The following is a 24,219-nucleotide window of genomic DNA, read 5'->3' as shown; positions in this document are numbered from 1 at the left end:
ACCACCTCCTTTGGCTTCTTACATTAACAGAGAACCTCTGACTCCTGAGCCATTTGCATGAGGTATCCAAGGTGTGTTGGCACATCCTTACCAGCCAGAGGGCTTTCTAATAATGACAGCACTGCTAGATAGCATAAAAGTACAGGAGCAAGTGGACCAGGTACTGTTCTTCATGTTACTCTCATTAAATAATTCTTGGCACCCTTCAGCTTGGCACATAATAGGGTTGTGGACCCTGTAGGACTTCCCTCTCTCCTCAGAATTATTGTCTTCCTATCAGGTTTTTCAAATTTTTCATTCATTTTCATGTTCAAAGCCAACTGGTTTGCTGGATAGGCAAAATTGCAGCCATGCTGTTTCCTGAGCTGGCATGGCAGGTCCTTGTTCTCAGGAGGTCTTGAGGTTTGGACCAGCAAGAAGTACAAGGTGACTACTTGCAGCCTTCAGTCAAGTATCAGACTTCTCTGGATAAAACCCTATGTTCCTCTTTCTACCAGGTAATTGTAAATGACCCACCTGCCACACAATGGGTTTTAATGTACTTCTTTCTCCCCAGAATTTCTATTGGAAAACTGCTTTCTGCTTTTTAAAGACATTTCTGATTTCCATTCCAGGGGATGGGGAGCCACTTTGGCATTTAACTTGCAGACAATGAAGCCTTTCATGGGGCCTACCTCTTTCCCTATAAATCTTGTCAGTAAAGGAGAAGAATTCACTTGTCAGTATCTAAGCCATCTACAGCTACTTATGGGTAAATCCGGGCAGGTGTGATGCAGTTTTGGGTTTCCTCTTGCAGGCCTGCAGCCATATTATTCTTTGCAGGAGACAGAAAATTTATAGCTATGCAATTATTGAATAAACAGCAATGACTCGTGGGGAAGCCTGTATGTAAAAGAATCCCTGCACAAAGAGATTATTTCATCTTGTTTTTATGCTAGTCTTCTGCATTGATAATCAAAGCAATTATATCTATAGAAACATCCCAGTATTAATTTACTTGGGAGTGTTTTAATTTTCCTGCCTTCAGTGGAGAACATCAAAACTGTATTAAATCTGTTGTTTCTCATTCATCTGCTTGACAAAGTTTTTCAGTTTCTACAGAATATTTCAAATCAAACTTAATTAGCCCCCTTGTAAGTAACTGAAACAGATACAATCAGTTGTCATAATTAACATATCTAACTCTCTTCTTTCTCCATCTGAGGCAGCAAAAGTTATTCGGTTGAAAGGATCAGGTCTGTGACTCTATGAGGCAATAAATATATATGATAAAAAAATTCTACAATCATATGAAGTAAAGCATTGATATAGTCTGTGTCTCATGTTTACTCACTGTGCTGGTCACTTTGCTAATTTAAGCTTGTTCCAAAAAATGTGATTGGCTAACTTAATTCCAGGGGTTTAGCTGTTAACTCTGTTCCTGCTGCTGGCATCCAAATGGAATTAGCTGCTATAGGATTGTATCTGCCTACCTGGCCCTATTCATCCTGGAGATTCTTGTGCCATCTACCTGCACCGGACTGGACTGGACTGGAGGAGTCAGCCAGAGCCAGAACATCACTGTGGCTGCTCTCTGCACAGAGGGGCAGTCAGTCTAGTCAAAGATTTTTAAATGAACCATTTTGGCCTTTTCTTATAGATGCAGAACCCACAAAGGGAAAATGTTTTTGTTTGTTTGGTTTTCTTTTTTTTTTTTGTTTGGTTTTTTTTGGTTTGGTTGGGTTTGTTTTTTTTTTTTAATGAATGTGTACTTCAGGAAATGTCTCTCATAAAGTTGTTTTTTTAACATTCTGTAACTTGAAAAAAAACTTTTTAGTATAAATAACTTCTGGACTAGAATTTCAGCTAGTAAAACAGATGGTGAAAAATTAGCATTGTAATCACATTACACACTCCTGATATTTTCAGAACGTTTCCACTTTCACAATTTGCATTTGTTTACTGGTATTAAAAGTTGGAGATTTGCTCTTTTCATCCTCATCTGTGAAAGAGGCTCCTTGATTTGCTTGCTTATCTTTTTTCAAAAGTCTAAATCTTGCAGTTTGAGAAAAACAGCTTCTCTCTCAGCATAACACTCCCTATCGACTTTAAAAGCCTGTCAAACATCTTTCTGTAGATCTGATTTATTGAAGCCAAGCCAAAGGTGGGCGGCACAACTCTGTGCTTGCTTGACCGATTCAGAGGGGTGTTTATAGGCAGACACTGTGGCCTAGAGGACGTTATCTCTTTCCCACCCCCTGCCAGGATGGAATCTGACACTTCTCACTTCGTTGATGTTTTCTTCTCCGTTGCCCCTGGCTGTGGCTAAGTGATTGTTTATGGCAGATACTTTACATCATTATCACCTCCCGGGCCTTTGAGCAGAGCTACATAATCTGCTGTTGCATCAAGGAAACTCTTCTTTCAGTACAAAACAAGGCCAAATGTTTATCTGGTGAGATGACAGTCAAAGTGTCTCCTCTAATATTTAAAAACAAACAGCAGTGTCCGTGCTCTGTCGCAATGAGCATCTGCTGGCTGAAGCTGAGCAGGATTCCTGACACTCTGCAGTGTGTGACAAAGGACTCCTTGGATGTTTGCTTTTAAAACAACAAATACTCAAGAAACTTGGGGGATGGTAGACTATATGAATAAGCTCCCCAAAATCTGTTCTGTTCATGGCACTGCCTTAGCACTTAGAAGGCTGGTCTGCAGTGTGGTGGTGCTGTCACACCAAGGAGCGGTGGCTGTGTCCGGCAGGGACTGCAGCAGGCAGCTGGACAGGCAGCAGGAGGTGCTGGGAGTGCCAGGAAGGCCGTGACCTCTCTGCCCGACTTGGAAAACCAAAGCTTGTTGCTGCTCCCCGGGGGAAGACAGGAGTAGGAGGGCTGTGATTAGTGATTATCAGCCAGCCATATCCTGGGCGGCACCAAACCGTGTTGTTCTCCCCCTCCACTCTGTTCTTGTGCGAGCCCACCTGGAGCACTGTGTCCAGCGCTCGGGCCCCCAGTACAAGGCGGGCATGGAACTGCTCGAGTGAGTCCAGAGGAGGCCACAAAGATGCTCTGAGGGCTGGAGCCTCCTGGGAAGACAGGCTGAGAGAGCTGGGGTTGTTCAGCCTGGAGAAGGGAAGGAGCTTACAACAATTTGCAGTGCCTAAAGGGGCTACAAGAGAGCTGGAAAAAGACTTTTTACAAGGGCATGAAGTGAAAGAACAAGGGACAATGACTTTAAACTGAAGGAGGGTAGGTTTAGATAGACCTAATGCAGAAATTCATCACTGTAAGGGTGTTAAGACACTGGCACAGGTTGCCCAAAGTGATTGCTTCATCCCTGGAAGTGTTCAAAGCCAGGCTGGATGGGGTTTTGAGCATCCTGGTCTAGTGGAAGATGTTCCTGCCTGTGGCAGAAGTGTCAGAATTATATGGTCTGTTAGATCCCTTCCAACCCAAATGATTCTGTGGGTGATTTTATAAAACAGCCTCTTCCTGAATCCCAGTGACCACAGTTATGACCCCCCCGCCCAGCTCCCTGAGAAAAAGTGTTTTTTCACAAACAAACCCTGGCTCTTGCCTCCTTGACTGTGCCTCTCAGCCTCTTGGTTCTCCTCCTCAAGGCAGCAACATTCAGCTTTTTAAGGGGTTGAAAGACCTTCAGCAGGCTCAGTCAACTGCCACAGCAAACCTCACAGCTCGCTAAGGGTTTCTAGTAGTTTTCAAGTAGTTTGTTGGCAGAGGGGAGTTCAAAGGAAGCAATGGAACGATCCCTGTCAGTCGCTTGGTAATAATTACATAGATCCTCTTACACATTGAGGCCAGGGGTATTTTCTGGGAAGCTTCTATTTGAAAAGTACTTTGAAAACAAAAGTCTCACCTATTGAAAGGGCTCAAGTGGGTGTTGAATATTTTCTGAATGGAAATTGGCCCAAAGTTCCAAGTCTTAGGAATCTTAGATCACTTGCTACTAAGTGAGTGAGAAAAATACTGTCAAATATTAATGTATAAAACCCTAAAATGAGAGTTTGCTTTAGAATTCATGTGGAATTTCATACTGGAATTGCAGTTCAATGATCTACTTGGTAAGAAACTGGTGTTAGAGTAGGAGTTGATGTATAGGTTTAAATTCTGGTTGAAATGAAGTTCCTCAGGGCTTTGGCACTGACCAGAGCTTTTTGGAGCTTTTTTTTAAGGAAGTGGATGGAGAGAGAGGGGAGGAATAGGGGACAGTGATTAGGAAAGAAATAAACAGGTTTCATGAATATTCCCATTCTTCATAGTGAAGCTTGCTGTCCAAAAACATTAGCATCACCAGAAATGTAATGAGTTCACATTTTTTGCTAACCATACAACACAGCTGTTACCTCACTTCACTGTACAATATATTGCAGGTTTAGTGCATGAAATCACTCTGACATCCAAACTAATCCAAAACATGGTAGCAGAAGTAAACAAAACTAAATAAAGAAGTCCTGGCTGTGGCTTTGAAAGATTCCTACTGTTGCACTGCATTGAAAATGTCCAGAGTTGTCTGCACAGCCAAGGCTGACTCTCAGCATGGGTGCCTAGGAAATGTTTCAAACAGCTAAAGGAGCTGCAGTTACAGTTCCAGCCAGAGACACAGTAGTTGTTTTGTCCTTTCTATTTTATTTCCCCTTTCACAGTAATTGCCTGACAAAGGCAGTAGTGGGGAATAGCTTAGGAGCATTTTTGTTGACTTTGCCCCTGTGAGCATGAATGAAAGGAAAATCTCTCTGTGCATAGAAGCAGTTAAAAGGTAGCATTGTTTTCTAGCTTGGGATATCAAGGACAGGACATGGACTATAATGACCTAATGAGATTTACATTTTCAACATTGAACGAGAGCTTGAGTCTGGTCCTTTCCTTATTCTTTTGGCTTTGCATTTAATAACCATATTGAATATGTTACCTTTGCACTCATATCTTTCAGTCAAAGTATTCCTGCTGTTGCAGTTACATCTCCAAAAGCTACCTCAGCAAGCTAAGCCTGAAATGACATTTAATCACTCAGATCCAAAATTTTATGAATTGGACCAGAGCAATCATATATTCTCTCTTTAGGCTGACTGATTTATTCCTGGATAGATTTTATTTTGCTTGCTGTGCATAAACTTCCTAAGCATTACTCTGCATATTTATTATGCATATTTATTTCGCATGCTTTATAAATAAACTATCCTTTGCCTTATTGGGGTCTCTGACACAGCCTCACATCAGCCTTCTTCTTGCTCTATTTTTACCTGAACTTTTTCGTTCTATCTAATCTGATCATTATTTACCCAACTTTGTCTTCTCCTTCCACTGCCTCAAAAATTTCATACAGTCCATTTCTTTTTGTCTTGCTTTGCATACCTGTCTCTTTAATGATCTCAGGATATGAATGATTCTCTTAAAGTGGATCAATCATACTTACTCTTTTACCTCAGCAATTCCAGATTGGATACTCAGTATCGAGTTATTTGTCTAATATCCCCCTTTCGAAGTTCTAATGCCAGTTTGCACTTCAATATGTCTATGGAGATAGAATTCCTCTTGGTATCTCTTCTGCTCATTTTTCTCCACAGTTGTTGGAAGCCTCACCTCTCCATGTTCACATTCTTGAAGTAATTAGAATTTGTCTTCTCTTTGTCTCCCATGCTTTCAATCTTCCAGTAATTTTTATCATTTTCTTGTTCAATACTGTTAAACTTCTCTCCCAACTTTTGTTGTTCTGCTGTTAATCAGCCACATACCTGTGATATCTCTTGCTTCAATTAATGTAGGCTTTAGCTTTTCAGGATTTTTTATGAAGGCGTAGGTACTGTGTTTGTCCATACCTGGCTCACAATGTCTCCTGGGGATCAAACCAATTTTTCACTATTGGTATGTCAGTCACTGTCAGGTTCTTGTCCAATTTATTTTTTAATTCCAGTGTCTGAATAGAAAGGTTTAAAGAATGGTCTGATAGTAATTTTTCAAAGCTTTTCTTACCCCCATGCTTTTCCCTCTGGGTATTAAAAGTATATGAAAAAGGCTGATTCCACTGTGAGGAGAGGTGATGTTACAACATGTTCTTTGATGTATAAGCCAGTGTTATGTGGGACTTGAAACATCCTGAGTCAAATATTAAATCCTTGAAACAGAGCAAGAGATTTAGAATATTATTTTTTACCACCAGCTCACATTGGAGAATTTTTTTTCATAAACTCTTCAGTCTATGATTCCTTAATGTTGATATCTCCTGTGAAACCTGATCTGCTTTTCAAAATACTGCAGAGCTCAAATGGCAAGAAATTAAGATCTGAAAATCCAAAGTATTTATTTTCCTCAGTTCAATGCTCCTCAGTATGACTGAGAGAATTTTCATGGTAAACTATATTTCAGATTACCCTGATAATTGAATTATAGGGACCCACTTGCTCTACAGATGTCAAAATTAATTATTAATTTAACTTTTTTTCCTAAATTTGGCCATATTTTTGAAGTGACCAGAACACCCTGTATATAGTAATTGATTTTTGAAACTCACACTGCTAATTTCATCTAATGAGACCGAGAAACAGCCTGAGTTTGGTGGCACTTTTTTATGTAGCAACACACCTTGATTTATGTTAATCTAAAAGAACCAGAGGAAGAATATTGAATGGTATTATTGGCATTTTTATCCTGCTGTTGGAGATCTAGAAAAGATTTGTTTGTATGTTTGGTTTTATTTACTTCCCTACTTAAGTAACATTATTTAATTGTAATAAGGGAGAAAGGTGGGATTGGGGGAGGACAAATAAAGGAAAAAAAGAAACCCACATTTGTAGATTGCAAACACAAAGATATTATGAATATAAATTTTGTTTCCAGCAAGACAAAAACTATGAAACCCTTTAATTAGCAAGAAGGATTTACAAAAATGTATCCTCACTGGAACTTGGGGCTCTAATATGGCCAATAGTTGAGAGCTTTAGTTGCCTTAAGGAGGGAGTTCTGCTGTACTCAAACTATTATTTAAAATATGAATTGCTGTGAGTGGAAGGAAAGGGTTACTCTTTAAATTCTACCTTCTAGCTTGATGAATATTTCTTTTCCACTGACTGTAGTCACAGCTACTTGTTAAAAGACTTTAATACACAGTGCAATGGAAAGGAACATCATCTCTGGGGATGCATCTCTGGGGAACACCATTCATACAGTCTTAGATCATAACCCAAAACTGGTTGATTTCACCAGTTCTCATTTGTTTGCAGTATAAAACCACCACATGGTTTGGCACAAAAAGAATTCCCTATCCAGGGAAGGCTGTAGCTTTTGAAGGGTGTAGCAGGTTTAGTATATAATTGAACACAAAGAATACACAAATTGCATTGTAGTTTAATCACTGAACTAATTTGCACATGGAATAAATATATTATTTGTGTTTTCTAACACCACATACCTTCCTGGCTTGATTATTTTTTCCTTCTCTTTAAATTCTGTGATCCTTTTCTACCAGTATTGTGGAGCCAGTCTAGTCAGTGTTTCTATGAGTTCATTGTCTAGATGCTTGCATCATTTAGTAATAAACATAGCTGACACTGTTTTAGCTGATCAAGTCAAATTAAACCTCCCTTTCACAGCAAACAAACCTGACCTGAAGACAATAACACCTTGGTCTATAGCGTGGCCTCTCAATTATTTTCTGAAATTAATGTTAAATGAAAAGGATGTTGAAAAAGGTTATTTTGGCTTTTGTGCACATGAAACTTGATTCTGCCCTGAACTGTTGCATGCTCATTAACTCTTCACTATTGGAAGTCAACACACAATTACATCTTCTATGTCAGTGTTCAAATTTTGAGGAGGAAGTATTCAATTAGCATTGTCAAATGAAAATGTAGACATTTGCTATAGAGAAGGAACCTTTTGTTGATTTAGAGTAAAGCTGTGTCAGAGGCACAGCAGGAAATTGCCATTAGCCAATCTGGACTTTCTCAACATGCAGCTCTACATCCCATAATCATCAGCTTCTGAAGGAGAGCAATTTAGGTAGCAAGTCAATCACATCTGTAACTTTGGCCAACCCATCTATGGCATTCATCCACAGATGGGATGAAGATTGCTTACACATTCCAGCTCCTGGACCTACTGCTTGACTCTTTTCTTTATCAGATGTGCCAAACACCATTGGGAGACTGTTGTTATTTTGGAGGCAAGAGATTACTGGCTTATCTTTAAAGTTAAACCAGCTGTTTCATTTTATACAGTCTATATTGCAAATATTCAAGGTTGCATTTGGTAATTGATATTTATTGGCATGTTCAGGAGATGAAATTGTTGAAAATTTGGATTAATATTCAAATGGAAGACTGAGTCATATGGAATGTTTTTAAGCAAATTTAGAAAGATGTGCTGAGTATGAGTCCACAATTCATTTCCAAAACCAGTCAGTACTGGAGCCATGTGTCATGTTTATCCCATCATTTCACCTCACAATTGATGATTTGTGCTGTGTCTGCACACGACTGTGAAGTCATAAGCTCTGACTGACATTCTGCAGCAGCTGTACCATGGGGGAGGAATGGACTTCCAAATGTCCTGCTCATTCAGCTGTATGGAAAATTAGTTCACATAACCTTTTTGAAAGAAAAATCTTACAGAATTTAATGGAATGGACATTTTAGATTATGGTGATGAGGGTAGACTATGTCTTTGTTTATTAGAAAATGCAGTTATTTTTGTTTTAATTAAAAAATTATTAGGGTCAACATTGAAAGGTGCAATAAAGATTTATTTGGTTTCTCTTGGAGATTCAGGTTAGGTGCAAACTCAAGGATAAGAATTAAACAAATTAATTAGTTAAACACATGCTGATATAAAGTATCTTCCTATTACTTTTTCTTTCATTTTCCTTTGTATGTATGTGAAATGATTCCTCTCAGATATAATTTCTATAACTTCTAAACTGAATTGAATGATTGGAGAAAATAGTACAAATAGTAAACACTTAATTTTAAAAGTACCTGATCTCGAGAGGGAGCTTTGCTGAAAATGAGTAGTTAAGCATGGGTAGCAATAAATATCATGAGGTAAATGTTAACTTAAAATATCACCCTCTGTGTATTTATTGCCTAAAGAAGGCACATCAAGAGATAAAGCTAAATATTCCTTTAGGCTGCAGATAAAGAGTACCATAAAAGACTGAGTATGCTCCTTGCAAACCAAATGCCTTAGAGGAGTCAGCAAGGCTGCCAAATAAACTCCTTGATCTTAGCCTGACTTGCTATTTTTTTCACATGAATTTGCCTTTACATTGGTTTGAATAACTGCTGAATCCAAAGCCAGGCTAATTTTGGCAAGAAATTCTAGAAATGCTGAAAGGACTAATATATAGGGTGATAGAATCATAACTCAGCTGACAGATGGAACCAATTCTGTCATACTGGTCTGTAGTTGTCCATTACAAAATCATCCCTGGCTCAAAAAAGTAAATCAAATCATGGAGTACTTTTCAATTGGCACACAACACAAGACCATGTGTTCTTACCTTGAATAGCCATGAAAATTGAGTTTAAATGTTTGGAAGTTGCTGTTGAATTATAAGTTAGGTTCAGCCTGCTCCTGGTGATGCAGCTGCAAATCCATGATGACAGAATAACTGATGGTATGTCACACCACTGATGAGATAATGTCATTACTGATCTCCATTTTAATAACACAGCAAACACCATGATTACTCCTCTACTGGTGACCTAATCTCCCACTTCTGAAAGACTAATAAATATCTTGCCTTAGAGGAAAAAACACACACAAAAGTAAACCAGTTTAAAGGAAGCTGAAGCCACAATTTCTAAGTTTTATGTTTTGCAAACTTTTGTTATGGTATGTATGAGCATTCATTGGTTTTCCTAATTGGTAAAAATATAGCTATATTTGCAGTACAGCAGAAAACTGGTTATTTGATTTTATAACCTTAAAAGAAGATTTTACTAGATATTAAGTGATCAGAATACTAATAGAGATGTATTAGCATACTTAAAAAGAACCAAAATCAAAAAATCTGTTCTGTGGGAAAATCCAGTACTTCTGGAGAAACCTTATTCTAAATCTGAACAAAAACCAGAAAGTCTGAAGCTTCTCCTGGAAAACAAAATTCCTCAATATTTTACCAAATATTTTGTCACTGGTCATTTAGCTGCTACCCTGACTTAGGAAGCCCCTGATAGTGCTGAAGGACTAAGCAGTATTATATAATGGGGAAGAAAGATTTCCCTGCTTCTGGATAAGTAGCCCAGAAGACTAAGACAGCCAGAGGGCTCTCCACAATCATAGATCTGTGACAGACCTGGAAAGTTTTCCACCTATCTGCACAGCAAGATAGTTGCAGAGTATAAGGTCTTCTGAATCCAAGAAATGCCTGAGTAAGTAGTCTTAGGACCAGAAAAATACTCTACTGGTAAATTATCAGGCAAGTGGGATACACTTGTGATCAGGTTTTAAGTCATCTATCCTTCTAATCCAAGTCCCCTGTTGACCAAAGGCAAAAAATAAATAGATAGATTCATATTACATAAAAAAAAGATTCATGGAAATCTGTATGATCTCCTGGAAAGAAAAAGTCTCTGCAGGAATCCAAATGGAAAAGTTCTACTGAAAAGTTTTGTTTTTCAGATCTTTTCTCTTATTTTGTTTCCTTGATTCTTCCCAGCTGAGAACAAACCTTTAGAACCTTTAGAAGTTATGAATTTTAAATTTTTCTCTCTGCTGATGAAAAATAAAATTTGTTGACTTTAGTATCACATGGAATGTATACAAAAGCAGACAGGACAAAAATAATTCAAAAACTTCTTACTTGCTCACGTGCTATTACATAGGGCTTGAGAATTAGAATGTGGCAGTGTTTTTCATGCTGATTTTTACAATATATTTGTGTAAAGGATGAGAAATGTTTTTCTGGCTATTTGCAGTAAAGAGCTGGAGATCTCTACATCTGATAAAGTTCACCTCTCCATTGTGTGAATAAATAGTGCCATAAATATTTTTTTCCAATTTATTAAAAATATAATTTTATATTAATGTGCATTTAATTCCTGGGTTTTGTTTTTTCTTTTTTTCATCTGGGATAAGTAAGTAGAAGACTACAATTATCACTACAACTGACTGAATGCTTTATCTATATTGTTTGTGGATTAGAAAACTGAATTAACTATTGGCTCTTCCTGATTCAGTCTGGATTTTCCTCTTCTGGAGAAAAGGAAACATTTTTTCCTGAAAATCCCTGTACAACCAAAAATATTTTTCAGGTCACTTTAGAGCATTGTCTAATTATTAAAATATGCAGAAATAATTATTAGAATATGAAGAAAAGAAAATTATTAGAATATGAATAAAAGGTAATACATATAGGATAAGGAGCCAAAATTAGAAGACCAGAAGAAAAGCTTTGGTAGAGATGGTACCAGATCTGTCATTCTTGGCTCTGCTGTGTGATTTCATTACTGAGAAATTAACACCTTCTGAAGTTTAGCCTGAAAATACATGTTAAAAAGAAAACCTAAATATACTGTGGTCTCACTGTGGCTTTTGACATTACGAATTCTATTACTGAATTACTTTTTAAAAAGAATTTATTTTATTTTTTATTAGCTTTTTCAGAATTTCAGACAATGTGGCATTCCACTCAAACCAATGGAAAATATGTCACCAGCTGACTCTTTGTTATGCCCCAGTTAAAAATGCCTTTCTCTTCACTGAGACAATGTCACGAGGAATGAAATGGGTTTCCTTCCCCAGATTCTTGGTGCAATCCATGAGAATGTAATTAGATCTTGGTCATGTAGGCTCAAAGATGAAAAATTCTGTGTTCAGAGGTTCATTGTTTTTAAGAGAGGTACAAGTCACGAAGTTTTGTCCTTCAGCACTTTAAAATTATCTGGAAAATAGTTAAGAATAGCAGTCAAACCTAGTTGTACAAATGTCTCAATCTGTCCCATTATTACCCTGTTTACATGATTCAGTTTATAGGCTTGTTAAAATTGATTAAGGTGAAGACTGCTTCCAAAAGCTGCCTGAATCTGACCACTCCAAAATTGCTTAAGAAAAATTAGCAATCAGGAATAACACATGTAATTTTTTTGCTGGCATTATGCAAGATGAGTGCAAGATATTTTTAGGGGTGGGTCAGGAAGTGTGGAGTAACAGGGCGGGAATAAATAAAAAAGAATTAACCTTACTTGGAGCTTCCCTGCAAGGTTAAATACAGAATATTTGTTGTACTAGGCTATTAGCAAAGTTCACTGCATATTTCTACTGATCCCATAGGAAGAGCTTATTACCATCACTCTTTAATAGAGATCCCAATGATAGATGAAAAAATGATGGCTATAATGATAAAATGTATCTGCTTTTATGTGAACTTAGTGTTTTCTCACAATGGTTATTGGAAATGATGGTTTAGATTATACAGGTTATAGTTCTGATTCAGAATTTTATAAGCAAGTAAACCTGAATTTGGTGCATCAAAACATTTCAGCTTAGATTGACAAACGGCTGGATGTGAACTTATAATGAAGAATAATTTTAATAGGATTCACTTTCATGACCTATGTTACCCTCTTTTCCCTCCAAGGCTGAGTCCTCCCACCATCTCATTGAGACAGTGGATTTGCAGGTGCAGTAAAATTCTTAGGAGTCAGACCATATTCAGTTTAATTTCAAATTAGGAAGTGGAAAATCTGAAACAGAAAAGACTCTTTATACCAGTAAGATTCCATGATATTTCATATTTCCATAATAAACCTGAAGAGAGCAGAAGGTTGTCCTGTTACTTCTGCTCACCCTCTCTGGTAGCAGCTGTGCAGAACACAACACAGTTTAAAATTCTAACTGAGTTTGTGCTTCACTGATGAAGGAAACAGGAAGAGATTGGACTTGGCTTCATGCTTGGAGCAAATGTGAATTTTCTTGTGGATTTCAGTGTCCAACCTATAAGTGATTTTCTTCAGTAAATCCAAAGGACAGTTGCCTACAGAAACCCTGACCTGGCTCAAGAGCTCTTCTGACGCTACTGGCACGTGCTGACATTCTCTGGCTGTGATGCATTTCACTCAAAGCTGCTTTCTCCAAATGGTCGTCAGACACCAGGGCCTTGCTCCATTCAGCCTTTGCTAAATGCATTAAAGTTGTTGAATTCTGCTGACTGAAAGGCGCCCTGGGAAAGGCGCAGCTGCAGGTGGGTGAGAGCCGTCTGGGAGTCAGTTGAACGTCCCTTCATGGGGGCCATGCCAACAGAGAGCTGCCTGGGTGCAGTTAGCGCCAACCAGACTTGCTCAGTGACTGCATCAGTGCTGCCTCCTGTTTTCAAGGCCTGAAAGAACAGCTCAGCCACAGAAAAAACATCCAGATTATTTGCCTTTGCTTACTCTTACTGAACATTGCCTTCCGTTTCCATCCTAGTGCTACTGCATACTAGGCCACCAGTTAAAAATCAGCAGCTGAGTTACACAATAGGGTTTCAATGGCAACACTGAAGAGCTGTATGTTCCAGCCTCCCCCCCTCCCTCAGCATGCCCCTCACACACGCAGCATGCTTGCACTTGCACCAAAACCCAGGGCCAGACGCCCATTTTAAGCACCTGCAATAATTCTGGCCCTGGCAAATCTAGCGCTGGGGGGATTGTGCAGCAGGAAGCCACGGGGCTGTGGTGGGGGCAGTGCCTGCCCAGCAAAGAAGGCAAAAGGCAGGGACCTCTGTGAGCACACTTCTCTCTCGGTGCAGCAGCAAGTTCTGCTGCTGGCAGTGATCCTCCTTTGGGAGGTTCCTACTTGCTCTCCCTAAAGGGAGCTGCTTGTTCCTGTCCCCACAGCAGGCTTCTCTCTCTGACATGGGCCACAGCAGGTTTTTTTTCCATCCCCTGAAGGAAGGGGAATTTTTCTAATGACAGTGGGAGCTAAAATATTTCTGTAATATTTTAGCTGTTGTGACCGTCATGACTTCTGGTTGAGTTCAAGAGGCAAAATTAATAGCCCTGCTTCAAAGCGCTATGGAAGCGGAATACTGTGAAGTGACTGCTGGACACAATCACCATTTGAGTCACTTTGGCATTTTTTCAGGTAGTTGCACTGGATGGATATTTTTTAAGAAATGGTGGGTTAAATAAAAAGAGGGACAGATTTCAGGCAATTTGAGAAATTTTTCTCCTTTTATTATTTCTTCACACATATATATGTAGATATTGCTGAAGGGCAGCTATTACAGAAGGGTAGCTCAATCTTTTAGGACTGAATTGTTCCCTAGAAGTGTGTAAAAGTGATTGTGCAAAGAAAACTTTTCAGCAATCTTTCCAAAGATTGTTAAAAATGTTCGGGAGTACTGTGCTGCAAAATTTCAGGCACTTCAGGGCATTTTCACTTCAAACTTTGAGCATTTCTATGGAAGTGCTCAAGAGACAGCATACTTAATATATCCACCATCTCTCTTTGCAAAGAGTCTTTATTTCAGATAGCGGTATAGGAAGGACATTCTCTCAGATACAGAGGCTTATGTACAAAGAAGGACTCATTTCAGGCAATTTGAGAAACTTCTCTTCTTTTATTAGTTTCTCACACATAGATATTCAAGTATTATTTAAAAGCAGACAAGCAACTAGGGGAATTCTCTAGACTAACGGGAATTCTCGAAACTAAGGGTTTAAACTAATCTAGTCTAAACTCTATTTCTCTACACTAAGGGTAACTTTGCAAAATAGTTCTATACTGCCAACGCTAAAGGGCCTCTGGCACGAACGCTAAGAAACAAGTCTAATTAAAACTACAACTCACTAAATAACTACATTAAGTCCCTAATAGGCTAGGTTGCTGTCTTCGAGGTATTCCAAGCAACCTCCATCAGCTTCACTCTTGTTCTTCTGGAAGGATGTGCAGGTGGAGCCTGTTTCTGCCTCCTAGACTTAGGCAACAGCACCACTGTAAATGGAAGGTGAAGGGCAAGGCCACTCGGAGAAGTGTGTGCACAACGAATCCCTGTGCTGCAGCATCTTCCTTCCGCAGGAGCAGGCAAGCATCTCTGTCAGGAGTGCCAGGGACAAATGCAGCAATCACAAATAGTCGAGGTCGCAGCAATCGGCTGCGAACTTCTCCATCAGAGCTTCGTGCACTTTACTCCTCTCAGTGTTGGAGAGCATCATCCAGAGGCGAAAGTGCAGCTGATCAAAAGCCTCCACCGCCTTTCTGTGGGCATCCGGATCTCGGGCCAGGTACTCAAAGAGGTTGAGCGGCTCAACCTTTCGCATTGCTGGCGGCAAGCTGATCTCCGCAGGAAGCTTCTCGTTGCCTAGAACAAAATGGTCCAGGCGTTTCCATTTCAGGCTGAACTGCAGGAATGACATGATGTCACACAGCCGCAGTGGAAATTCCTTCCTGTGCCAGTAGACCGGTGGTGAGATGTTTAATATATGCATGATCAGAGTCTTCCAGGTAGAGGTGGAAAAACCTGTGCCACTCAGCATGCAGGTGAAGAGCTGCAGGTATTTCAGGTGCAACCTCTTACACGGGATCTGCCTGGCAATGCGCTGGAAGAATTTTGCCTCTGCCACAGCGAATGTCTCATGCCACGCTGTGCTTGCGAGGATGTTGGCCTTGGCGGGCTGGCTGCTCACAATGTTACTGGAGCTGCCTTTCTGGGCCTCTATAGGCTGGTTGACCACAAAGATGTCAGAGTCCCCTTGGCGCACCCCAAAAAGCATCTCCACCGAAAGGGTCCTCTTGCCTCTGCTCAGCTGGAATTGGCAGGACCGGCTGCAGGGCTGAAACACCAAGTGCCATGAGTATGACTGAGGCACATGCAGCCACGAGCATCTCACCATCTGGAAGAACCAGCGGGAGGTTTTCTCCACATCCAGGTAGGAGCCGGTGCACAGTGTCTCCAGGAGGCTGCGCTGCTGCTTCCGCCGCAGCTCCTCCTGCGAGTGGTGCAGGAGGCACAACAGCTTCTCGCCCAGCTGCTCCCTCTCGCACGTGCACACCAGCTCCACACGGATGCTGAAGGTCCTTGCTGCCGTCTGCCCTTCACTGCTTGGCTCTAGGTGGAAGGCGTGCCCTGGTGGGGGATTCAGTGGGACCAGCACACGGTACACCCCATCCCACTCATGGGGACTCCAGCCCTCAAAGGCGCTGCCCACCCCGATGGCTTCTTGAGGCACCGGATCGAAGCTATCGCTCACGCTGTCCACAAAGACACGTGTGAAGCTCTCCATCAGCTCAGCTGTCACTGAGCAGCCTCTCTCCAGGTCCTCCACAGGCCACTCTATACTATCCACTAAAAGGATGTCCTGCTCATTCCCTGCATCTTGGGTATCTTCTCTCTCTTCAGTTCCACCACTGGCACCTTCTTCCCTGTAACCATCACTGCCACCTTTTGCACTGGCAGCCACATTTCCTGGTTCCTCTCCTTGTCTATCCTTATTCTTGTTTCCCTCCACTTTCACATCAGCGTGTTCTTCATCCTTGTTTCTATCATAGCCATCTTCTATAACTTCCTTATTTGCTTCCTCAGGTGCAGGAAAACCATTATGGGCAATTTCATTCCCACATTCATTGCTATCTTCCTGCCCAGTCCAGTCCTTGCCTCTCTGGTCATTGGCACCTCTGCTTTCCTGCACCTTCACATGCATGTATTCTTCCTTTCCATCTACATTATCTTCACCTTCATTTACATCAGTGTTGTTGCCTGCCTTCCTAGTCGCACTATTGTTTTTTTCTTCATTTCCTTCTCCTTCTTCCTTTCCAGTGTCCTTGTCTTGGTCCACCTGCACATCCTTGTTTTCTCCTTCATTTGCCTGATCTAGATCTTCTTTATTTCCAGCAACATTGCCAGGCTCCTCTTCATTTCCTTCAGTGGTAGTGTCTCCTGGCACATCCCCATCACTCTGTCCTTCTTTCTTTAAGTCAGAGCCATTGCCGACATCGCCGTCTTCCTTCATCTTCACATCAGAATTGTCTTCAATGGCATCATCCTTATCTCCATCATCCGCAGCCACAGGACTGCCTTCTCTGTCATGTTCAGTGCCGCTGTCGTCTGCCTCCAGAGTCATACCACTGTCTTCTCCACCTTCCTCTGGATCAGCGGTGTCTTCTTCCTGTTCCGTTATTCTCTCATCTCCCAAGGTCTTGCGGGAGCTCTGGTCCTTGCTGCTGCTGCTGGCCTCACAGCTCCTTCTCCTGCAGCCCAACCACAGGCCCAAGAGGAGCAGGATGCCAGCAAGAACCCAGAATGGCCACTGCTGCAGGGCACCAAAGAGCATGGCTCCCCAGCCCTCGTCCTGCTGCTGCAGGGGCCCCTGCTCCAGCTCCTGCATCAGCCGGGCCATCTCATGCTCCAGCAGCTCCTGACGCTCCCGCATTCTCTGGTGCGTGGCCTCATCCAGCCCATCCCCAGCTGGCTGGGGGTACTGGATCAGGCTTTGCACAAGCACGAACAGCAGTGACAGTAAAGCCATGGTCTGCAGGAGGACACACAGGAGGGGTTCAGTGGAGCCGGAATGGAGACAGTGAGGGGCAGGAGCGGCAGGGATGTGGTGGCAGGAAGGAAAGGGCCCCCGGCAGCGGGCAAGGCTGCACCGCTGCCCCGCGCGCACCGCGGCCTCGGCAAGGCCCTCCCGCCGGGCGCTGGGCCCTGGAGACGGGGCAGCCCCGGGGACCGGCGCTCCTGTCCCAGCCCTCCTCCAGCCCCCTCTCCCCTATGCTGTGTACTCACCGCTTGCCGAGGCTCTACTGGGACAGCGGCACCGGCCTGGGGCCTTTTATAGTTGCCCCCATTGTGACACGGCCCCTGTGCTGTCACAGAGGCCAGAGCGCATCACAGGCCAGCCCCGCCCGCCGTCCCAGCCCGGTCATGGAACTCATCATGGCCCCGGGCACGGAACTCATCATGGCCCCGGGCACGGAACTCATCATGGCCCCGGGTGATCACATGCACACCCCTTTGTGACAATTACTTTGGGGGCAACATGTCACATCAGCTAATATTTATTTACTGATTTAGTGAGAAAGAAATCCACAGTGCTCGAATGATGCACAGGAAGTTGCAATGTCATCCACTCTTAAGGCCTACACCTACTTTACACCAGCACTGTCCTGCCTCACAGATCTTTTGTGGGAAAAAAAATATGTGTTAGCGTTTCTTTTCTGAATTCGGAAGACTTCCAAAGATCTTTTTAGTGACTGACAAAAGATCACACAGGACCTACTTATGTTTTGCAAAGCAGCATAAAATCTCAGGCCAACACAAACAACTTCTTACAGCATATATGGCTGATCAATTGTCTGGCTGGGGATTGGGTAAGCCACTGTAGTAAAGAAATACATGTTTTAAAATGGAAAAGGAAACATTCTCAAATCACAGAACTTCTGAAGCTTAGCTCATTCCTCTCTAATGTGCTCTCCCTCTATAAAAGATAAACGTGTTCCTCTTGACACTTACTGCAACAGGCTTCCTGTTTTTGTTTGACAGGGAGGTGAATTTTCCCAAAAAGTTGTGGTCAAACCAATCAGTGGTTAGGTTTAGATAGCATTGCAGCATTTCTGAGCAAGAGAGGGCATGATTTATGTCTGGAATGAGATTTGAGCTACTCCAGTCTAGGCCTCAGATCTGGGCCTTGTAAGGCCTTCAAACCTGTGACAGATTTAGAAATTAAGAGCTTGTGGTGCAGTTAGAAATTATATTAAGGTGTGATGTGAAGCACTGGGCTTTCTGGGTGTGACGTAGTATAGGTTTATAGTGTGAACTTTAGTCCACCTTAAAACAAAGACAAACAATGTTAGCTTGCCAATGAGAGTGCCTTTGTAAACTGTATGTTGTATGGAAGTGTATATAAGCTGCCATCTTCTAACTAATAAATGGAGAATGTTTGATTAAACATATTGGTTTGATCTGCGTTTGTCCAGTCCAGCTTTCCTGTCTAGTAAGGCCCCTGGCTTTGAGATACTGATATTTAGAGTGACCATAACACTACCATAGATGACAGCCATTCTGAGAGAAACACTTTTGTACAGGATGTAAACATGTCTGCATTTGGATGCTATCCTCGGTACTAACCTTCTCTCCTGCTTTTTTCTCGTTGGACATCCTTGCTACTGCAGATGATGGAGCTGTTTATTGGGAAGAGTTTCTCTGATGCTCATCACAGCACAGCAGGAGGTTTTTGCTCCCTTGGGCTTCTCAAATTCTTTTTGGATGATCTCTTTATCAGCTGAGGGCTGATGGAACACAGAATGTCTGAATAATTGCCTTTCTCTTCTCCATCCATGACACAAGAATTGCCTGCACTCAGAAAACACAGTTTTCTGAACCATCCTATATAATAACAAACAATGCCTTCTAAATTCGGCCATCTAAATGAGGTCACTATTGAAGAGCTTCACATGCCAAGTGTTACCTAGCAGGGAGGTGTCTTGGTTCGACAAGACAGGAGTCTGTGAAAGAGGGCAAAGCCTCCTGTGCAATGGAGAACAGCAAACCCCCCTCCCTCTGAATTACCAGGATCTTTAAATTAAAAGGCTCTCAGGCAAAGATATGGGAATGGGAGTAACAATTCTTTACTAGGAGAAAACTAGACAACAATTTAAAAAGGCAAATGGAATCGGTACAAACAAAACCAGTGAAAAAAGTCCAGAACCTGAGGAGTCGGGGTGCCAGTATCAGTTCTGCTGGGACAATTGTTTCCCTTGCAGTGGTTGATGAATTGCAGCTGCAGTGGTGATCTTTAGAAGGGTATAGTTTTCCTCTGAAGATCTGGTGGCAGTGGGGCCGGTCTTCCTCTGTGCCGGGGTTGCCTCTGAGCTCCGCCGCCGTCGGCTCAGCGCGCGCCGGCTGCTTCGCTGTGAGTGCCGCCGAAGAGAGAGCGAGAGAGAGCTGCTTCTCTGGGAATCCCGCGAAGAGAGAGAGAGAGAGAGCTGCTTCTCTGGGAATCCCACTAAGAGAGAGAGCGAGCTGCTTCTCTCGGAGTCCCGCCCAGAGAGCTGCCTCCTCTCCCCAAAAAGCTACCCCTTTAAACAACAATAGAGTGCTTGGCTTCCCCCCTCTGGGTGGGACCCCTCACGGTGTTACATTTACCAGCCCTGCATTGAATCAGTCAATGGTGTATAAACAAACCATTGCCTCTACGGGGCAAACCATTGTCTCTGAGAGAGATAACAAAAACCTGTCCAACCGGTTTGCCTTCAACAGATGGCAAATGGAATACAAGCTTATCTTACAACCCAGGACAGGAGGGAAGCAGAGGAAGACAGGATCACAGCAACCACTGATCAGTCATTCACAGGCATCACCAGGAAGAACCAGGAGAGAGCCATGAATTTCATGGGCTATTGTGTTTCAGCAACCCATATCACCCCACTCCTTTTAAATCTCTTCTCATGACAAGCTTCCATTCTCATCACAGTGCTCACCTGAGGCACATGAGTAAATAAAATGAAGAATAGGAGGGAAATTTTCTTCTGACTTCCAGTCACTTGAGCATCAAGCAGACAAGAGAAAACCTCTGTCCTACTCTAAGGGAGGTGGTTTATACTCACCTACAGCTAAAGCTATTCTGAAAACCCACATTATTAGACCCAGAGTGATAAAGAGCTATGAATTTACTGATTCTGAGAAAAAGGCAGCTTTAAATGAGCTCTGCTACTCCTACTCTCTCCCCTTAGAACTTCAGGTTGAGATGATTAGGACCAACTAAATAAAAAAGTAATTTCATTCATGCCCTGGTCAAACATTTCGCAGTCTCTTGTCCTTGCCAATGTACCAGCCAGTCAAACACTGAAAAAGCAAGCTATCCATGGTAAGATTCCACTGGAATACTAGCAAAATCTTTGTGGACTGCACTATTTGAAGGGCCTGAGGTCAACTCACTGTGAATCACTCTTACTGCTCTGCTTAGCCTACTACCTCAGCTCAGCTCAGCTCAGCTCAGCTCAGCTCAGCTCAGTGACCTCCCAGCTACCTTCAGCTGCATAAGCCCATGACCTGCAGTTAGAAAGACATGAGTCTTATGAAAGAAACAGAGATGGGGAATGAAGGGTGGAGATTAATCCACACTCTGAGGAACAGACAACACTAAAAACAGTCTGGCAATAGCTTGTGTCTAGAAGCTGCGTACCTCCAAAACCACCTCAGGGGTTTGGGACTTGTGCTGACTCACACAAAGGAACCCACTCCACCCTGTAGCAGTGGGCTACTTCTTTCCAGCCTGGATGGAGACATGGCCTGCATTTTGCAAGCATGTCCAGGTGTTCAGAATGGAACATTCTGATCATATTTAGCACTTTAAGGCATTCATCTTTTCTCAAAGTATGTTTTGTGAAATTATAGGTACTGCTATCCCTAATATTGCACTTGCCTTCAAAATACTGCCACTCCTGCGTTTCAGACTTTGCTTCTCTCAGAAGGATGCACAAATAGTTGGAGTAGTTGCAAGCACCTGCACCTGCAATTTTCAACTAACTGCGTCTTCAGAAAGGATTCTGACAACAGGCCATTCTCTGGACATGAACATGGCACTCTGAGGCAAGACAGATATCTTTGCTACATCTTATAGCCCAGTCTCTATGGCCAGAGCCACTGTCCTTGAGATAAGATGAAAAAAAATCAGGGAATGTATTTTTGCCAAATGAAAATAAATTAGATCTACTGTGGGCTCTCATTCTGTTTAAGAGCAGAGTTGCATATACCTGAGAAACAGGTCTGTGAAGGAAAGGCTTCCAGACCTTACTTGAAAGAATGATAACAGACACCACTGTGTTGAAGGCACAGATAACAGCCCAATTAAGGAGGGTTTTCTTTCATTGTAATCACAAACAATTTAAAACCAGCTCCTTACTTGCTTTCTTTTGTCATATTCATTGTGAATTTTTCCTTCTAGGAAAATGTAAATAATTGTTTTCTATTTATGTTTCTCATGAATTTGTGGTTACTTTGTAACCATTGTTAGTTGCAAATTAGATTCCTTAACCATTGAAAAGATGAAGAACAGCATGACCTTGGCTGAAGAGAGTGATGTCAAAAATCGAAAAACATGGCTTGTTTTTACTATCCATATCTATTACTATTTTGCCAAATGAATTTTATTGTGATTTGACTAATACTTATAGATTTCATAGGTCAGCATATTAATATTTTTTTCCTTTGGTTCTGCCAAGAAACCCACTCATTCTGATTCTTAATGACAATGCCTTTCATCTTTATTCATGTCATGTAAGTTGTGAGCAGAATACAAATTGTCAGTGAAAAATGTTACTCACCTTACTATTCTCTATTTTCCCCCTTTCTCTGTTTCTCGGCACAACTGAAACAGTTTATTTAGTTCAGTAGTCCTGGAAACAAAAATAAAAATTGTTTTAACAATTCTGATAGCCATCAGTTGTTCAGCAGATATTACAAGACTGTCTTATCTCCTAATTAATCAGGAAAGTACAAATTGCACTTTCAGAGCTTTCCTGAAATGCAGTGAATTTCTATTTTAGTTGTACATACATCTTTTGCTTCTAGAGAAGCAAGATAGTAGAAAGATCTTCCATGTGTTTTGTATATGTGTAATTACAAATCACTATGTAGCTTCCTGACCAACAGATTTTGAAGTCTCTGATCCTGAAATCTGATTTCATTAAGGGTAAATACAAACAGCTATAGAGCTGCAATGGAGCCAGTGAAGCAATAGAGCCATACTCAAGGAAACTATGCATTGTTATAGATGATGGTACTGGGAGAGCTAAAATAAAATGCTTGTAAATCCACAATATATAATCAGCATATGAAAAGGAAAGACCTGAAAGATTTGAGAGTCCGTAGGAACAAAACCTGATGGCAACTTTGCTTCATCACTCTCAAAACCTATAGTAAAATTTTTCATATTGTTCTCATGAGGTACTATGAAGGTGAAGGTTTAAATGTGTGAAGAGAAAGGAGGAGGTGTTAGGGATGGTATGAGTTTGCTGGATTAAGTGATTTGGCTCCTAGGAAGCTGTGTTGAGTGATGAAGAAGGGACAAGGAAAAATGAGGAATTCCATTCTAGCCAATAAAACATTAAGGAGAAGCATTACATGAAGAGCTCATTCTTTTGCAGCTTGATTCCTCCCTGATGAATGTATGGGCAATAAATACTTCAGGGTTTTCAGGAGAGAATGCACTGAAAATTTTTGTTCCAAGAACTGTTCCATTCTTTTATCAGTGATGATGTGTGCTGCATGTAAACAGTTGCCAGGAAGGGTAAAGTGATAAGAAAAGGTTTAATTTATCGATTAAAAAATTCTACGGTTAAGGTTTATAGAAATTCAAGTCTGAGACATTATTTTGAGCTAAAGCCAGCATGTTCCCTTCTTCTTAGTCTGAGAAGAGCCACCTTGTTGCTGTGCTCACATATTTTCAGCTTCTGGGATAGAAACCTGCTCCTTTAGAAAGGATATAAAAGAGCATCTACTAAACCTGAATATGGTGGGCCTATGTTCTGCTATTTCTGAACAGCCTGTTCTTATGAGGAAAAGTTTTTCTCTGAAAGGAGATCTAGGGAACTTCTATGCCATAATGAAGATGGGAATGAAAGAAGACTGAAGAACAGTAGGGAAAAATAATATATTTGCTGTGTTCTTTATGCACAGATCTTTCTTCAGAAAGATCTGTGCATGCTGAAGCAGCCAGATCAACAATTTGGTCTTGACTTCTTCCTTCCTCCTTACTTGGATAAAATGTACAATGAGCATGAGGGAGGCCAGGAAATGGCAGATGTAATAGTGAGTTGCTGTCATGCTTTCTATCCCTTTCAAGAATGTGGCATAATTGTATCTGAAGGCCTCTGATTGTTGAGTTGAGATCTTCAACATGGCTATCTTGCCCTTATGACACTCGAAGTTATGAAGGATGGGGGTCCACATTGTCACAATGTCCCTTTCTCAGTGATTCTTCCTGCAGAGGAGTGTTACTCAGCCAGCCTGAACATTTTTCTCTGCATTTACACCCGTGAAACACAATGACAATGGAGCAGATGCAGCCTTTATCTGTCTTTCTTTATGAGGTTTGACCTGTGATTCATAAGAGCTGATCCTCACCTTCCAGTCTGCCCCTCTTCCTGAAGGCTTCCTGCTCAGATTTGATTGTTCACTGAATGCATTTTCCAGATATGCTTTTTTGCTTTTATTTCCCCTCTACCTTCTCCTTCCTCATTTATGAAATGAAGCAATGAGGGGGAAGAAATTAACTGTAAAAGAAGCACAAAAGCAGAGATTTGCTGAATG

The 24,219-nt window shown here is 41.5% G+C and overlaps 1 protein-coding gene across 1 annotated transcript; it reads right to left on the bottom strand.

Moving 5' to 3' along the window:
• Window positions 1-13,915: 13,915 nt before the first annotated feature.
• LOC116184390 (uncharacterized) lies at window positions 13,916-19,917 on the bottom strand. The gene has a single exon (XM_031506615.3). The coding sequence runs from the start codon at window positions 17,435-17,437 to the stop codon at window positions 15,038-15,040; it is 2,400 nt and encodes a 799-aa protein (XP_031362475.3). The 5' UTR covers window positions 17,438-19,917; the 3' UTR covers window positions 13,916-15,037.
• Window positions 19,918-24,219: the final 4,302 nt, after the last annotated feature.

This window comes from Lonchura striata, chromosome 1A (assembly GCF_050655825.1).
Source record: "Lonchura striata isolate lonStrDom1 chromosome 1A, ASM5065582v1, whole genome shotgun sequence".
Lineage (NCBI taxonomy): Eukaryota > Metazoa > Chordata > Aves > Passeriformes > Estrildidae > Lonchura > Lonchura striata.
The sequence above is the reverse complement of the archived record's forward strand: the minus strand, read 5'-3'. Positions and strand labels throughout refer to the sequence as shown.

Coding starts and splice junctions, on each gene's coding strand:
- LOC116184390 (XM_031506615.3), bottom strand. CDS start 17,437: ATGGCTTTACTGTCACTGCTGTTCGTGCTTGTGCAAAGCCTGATCCAG.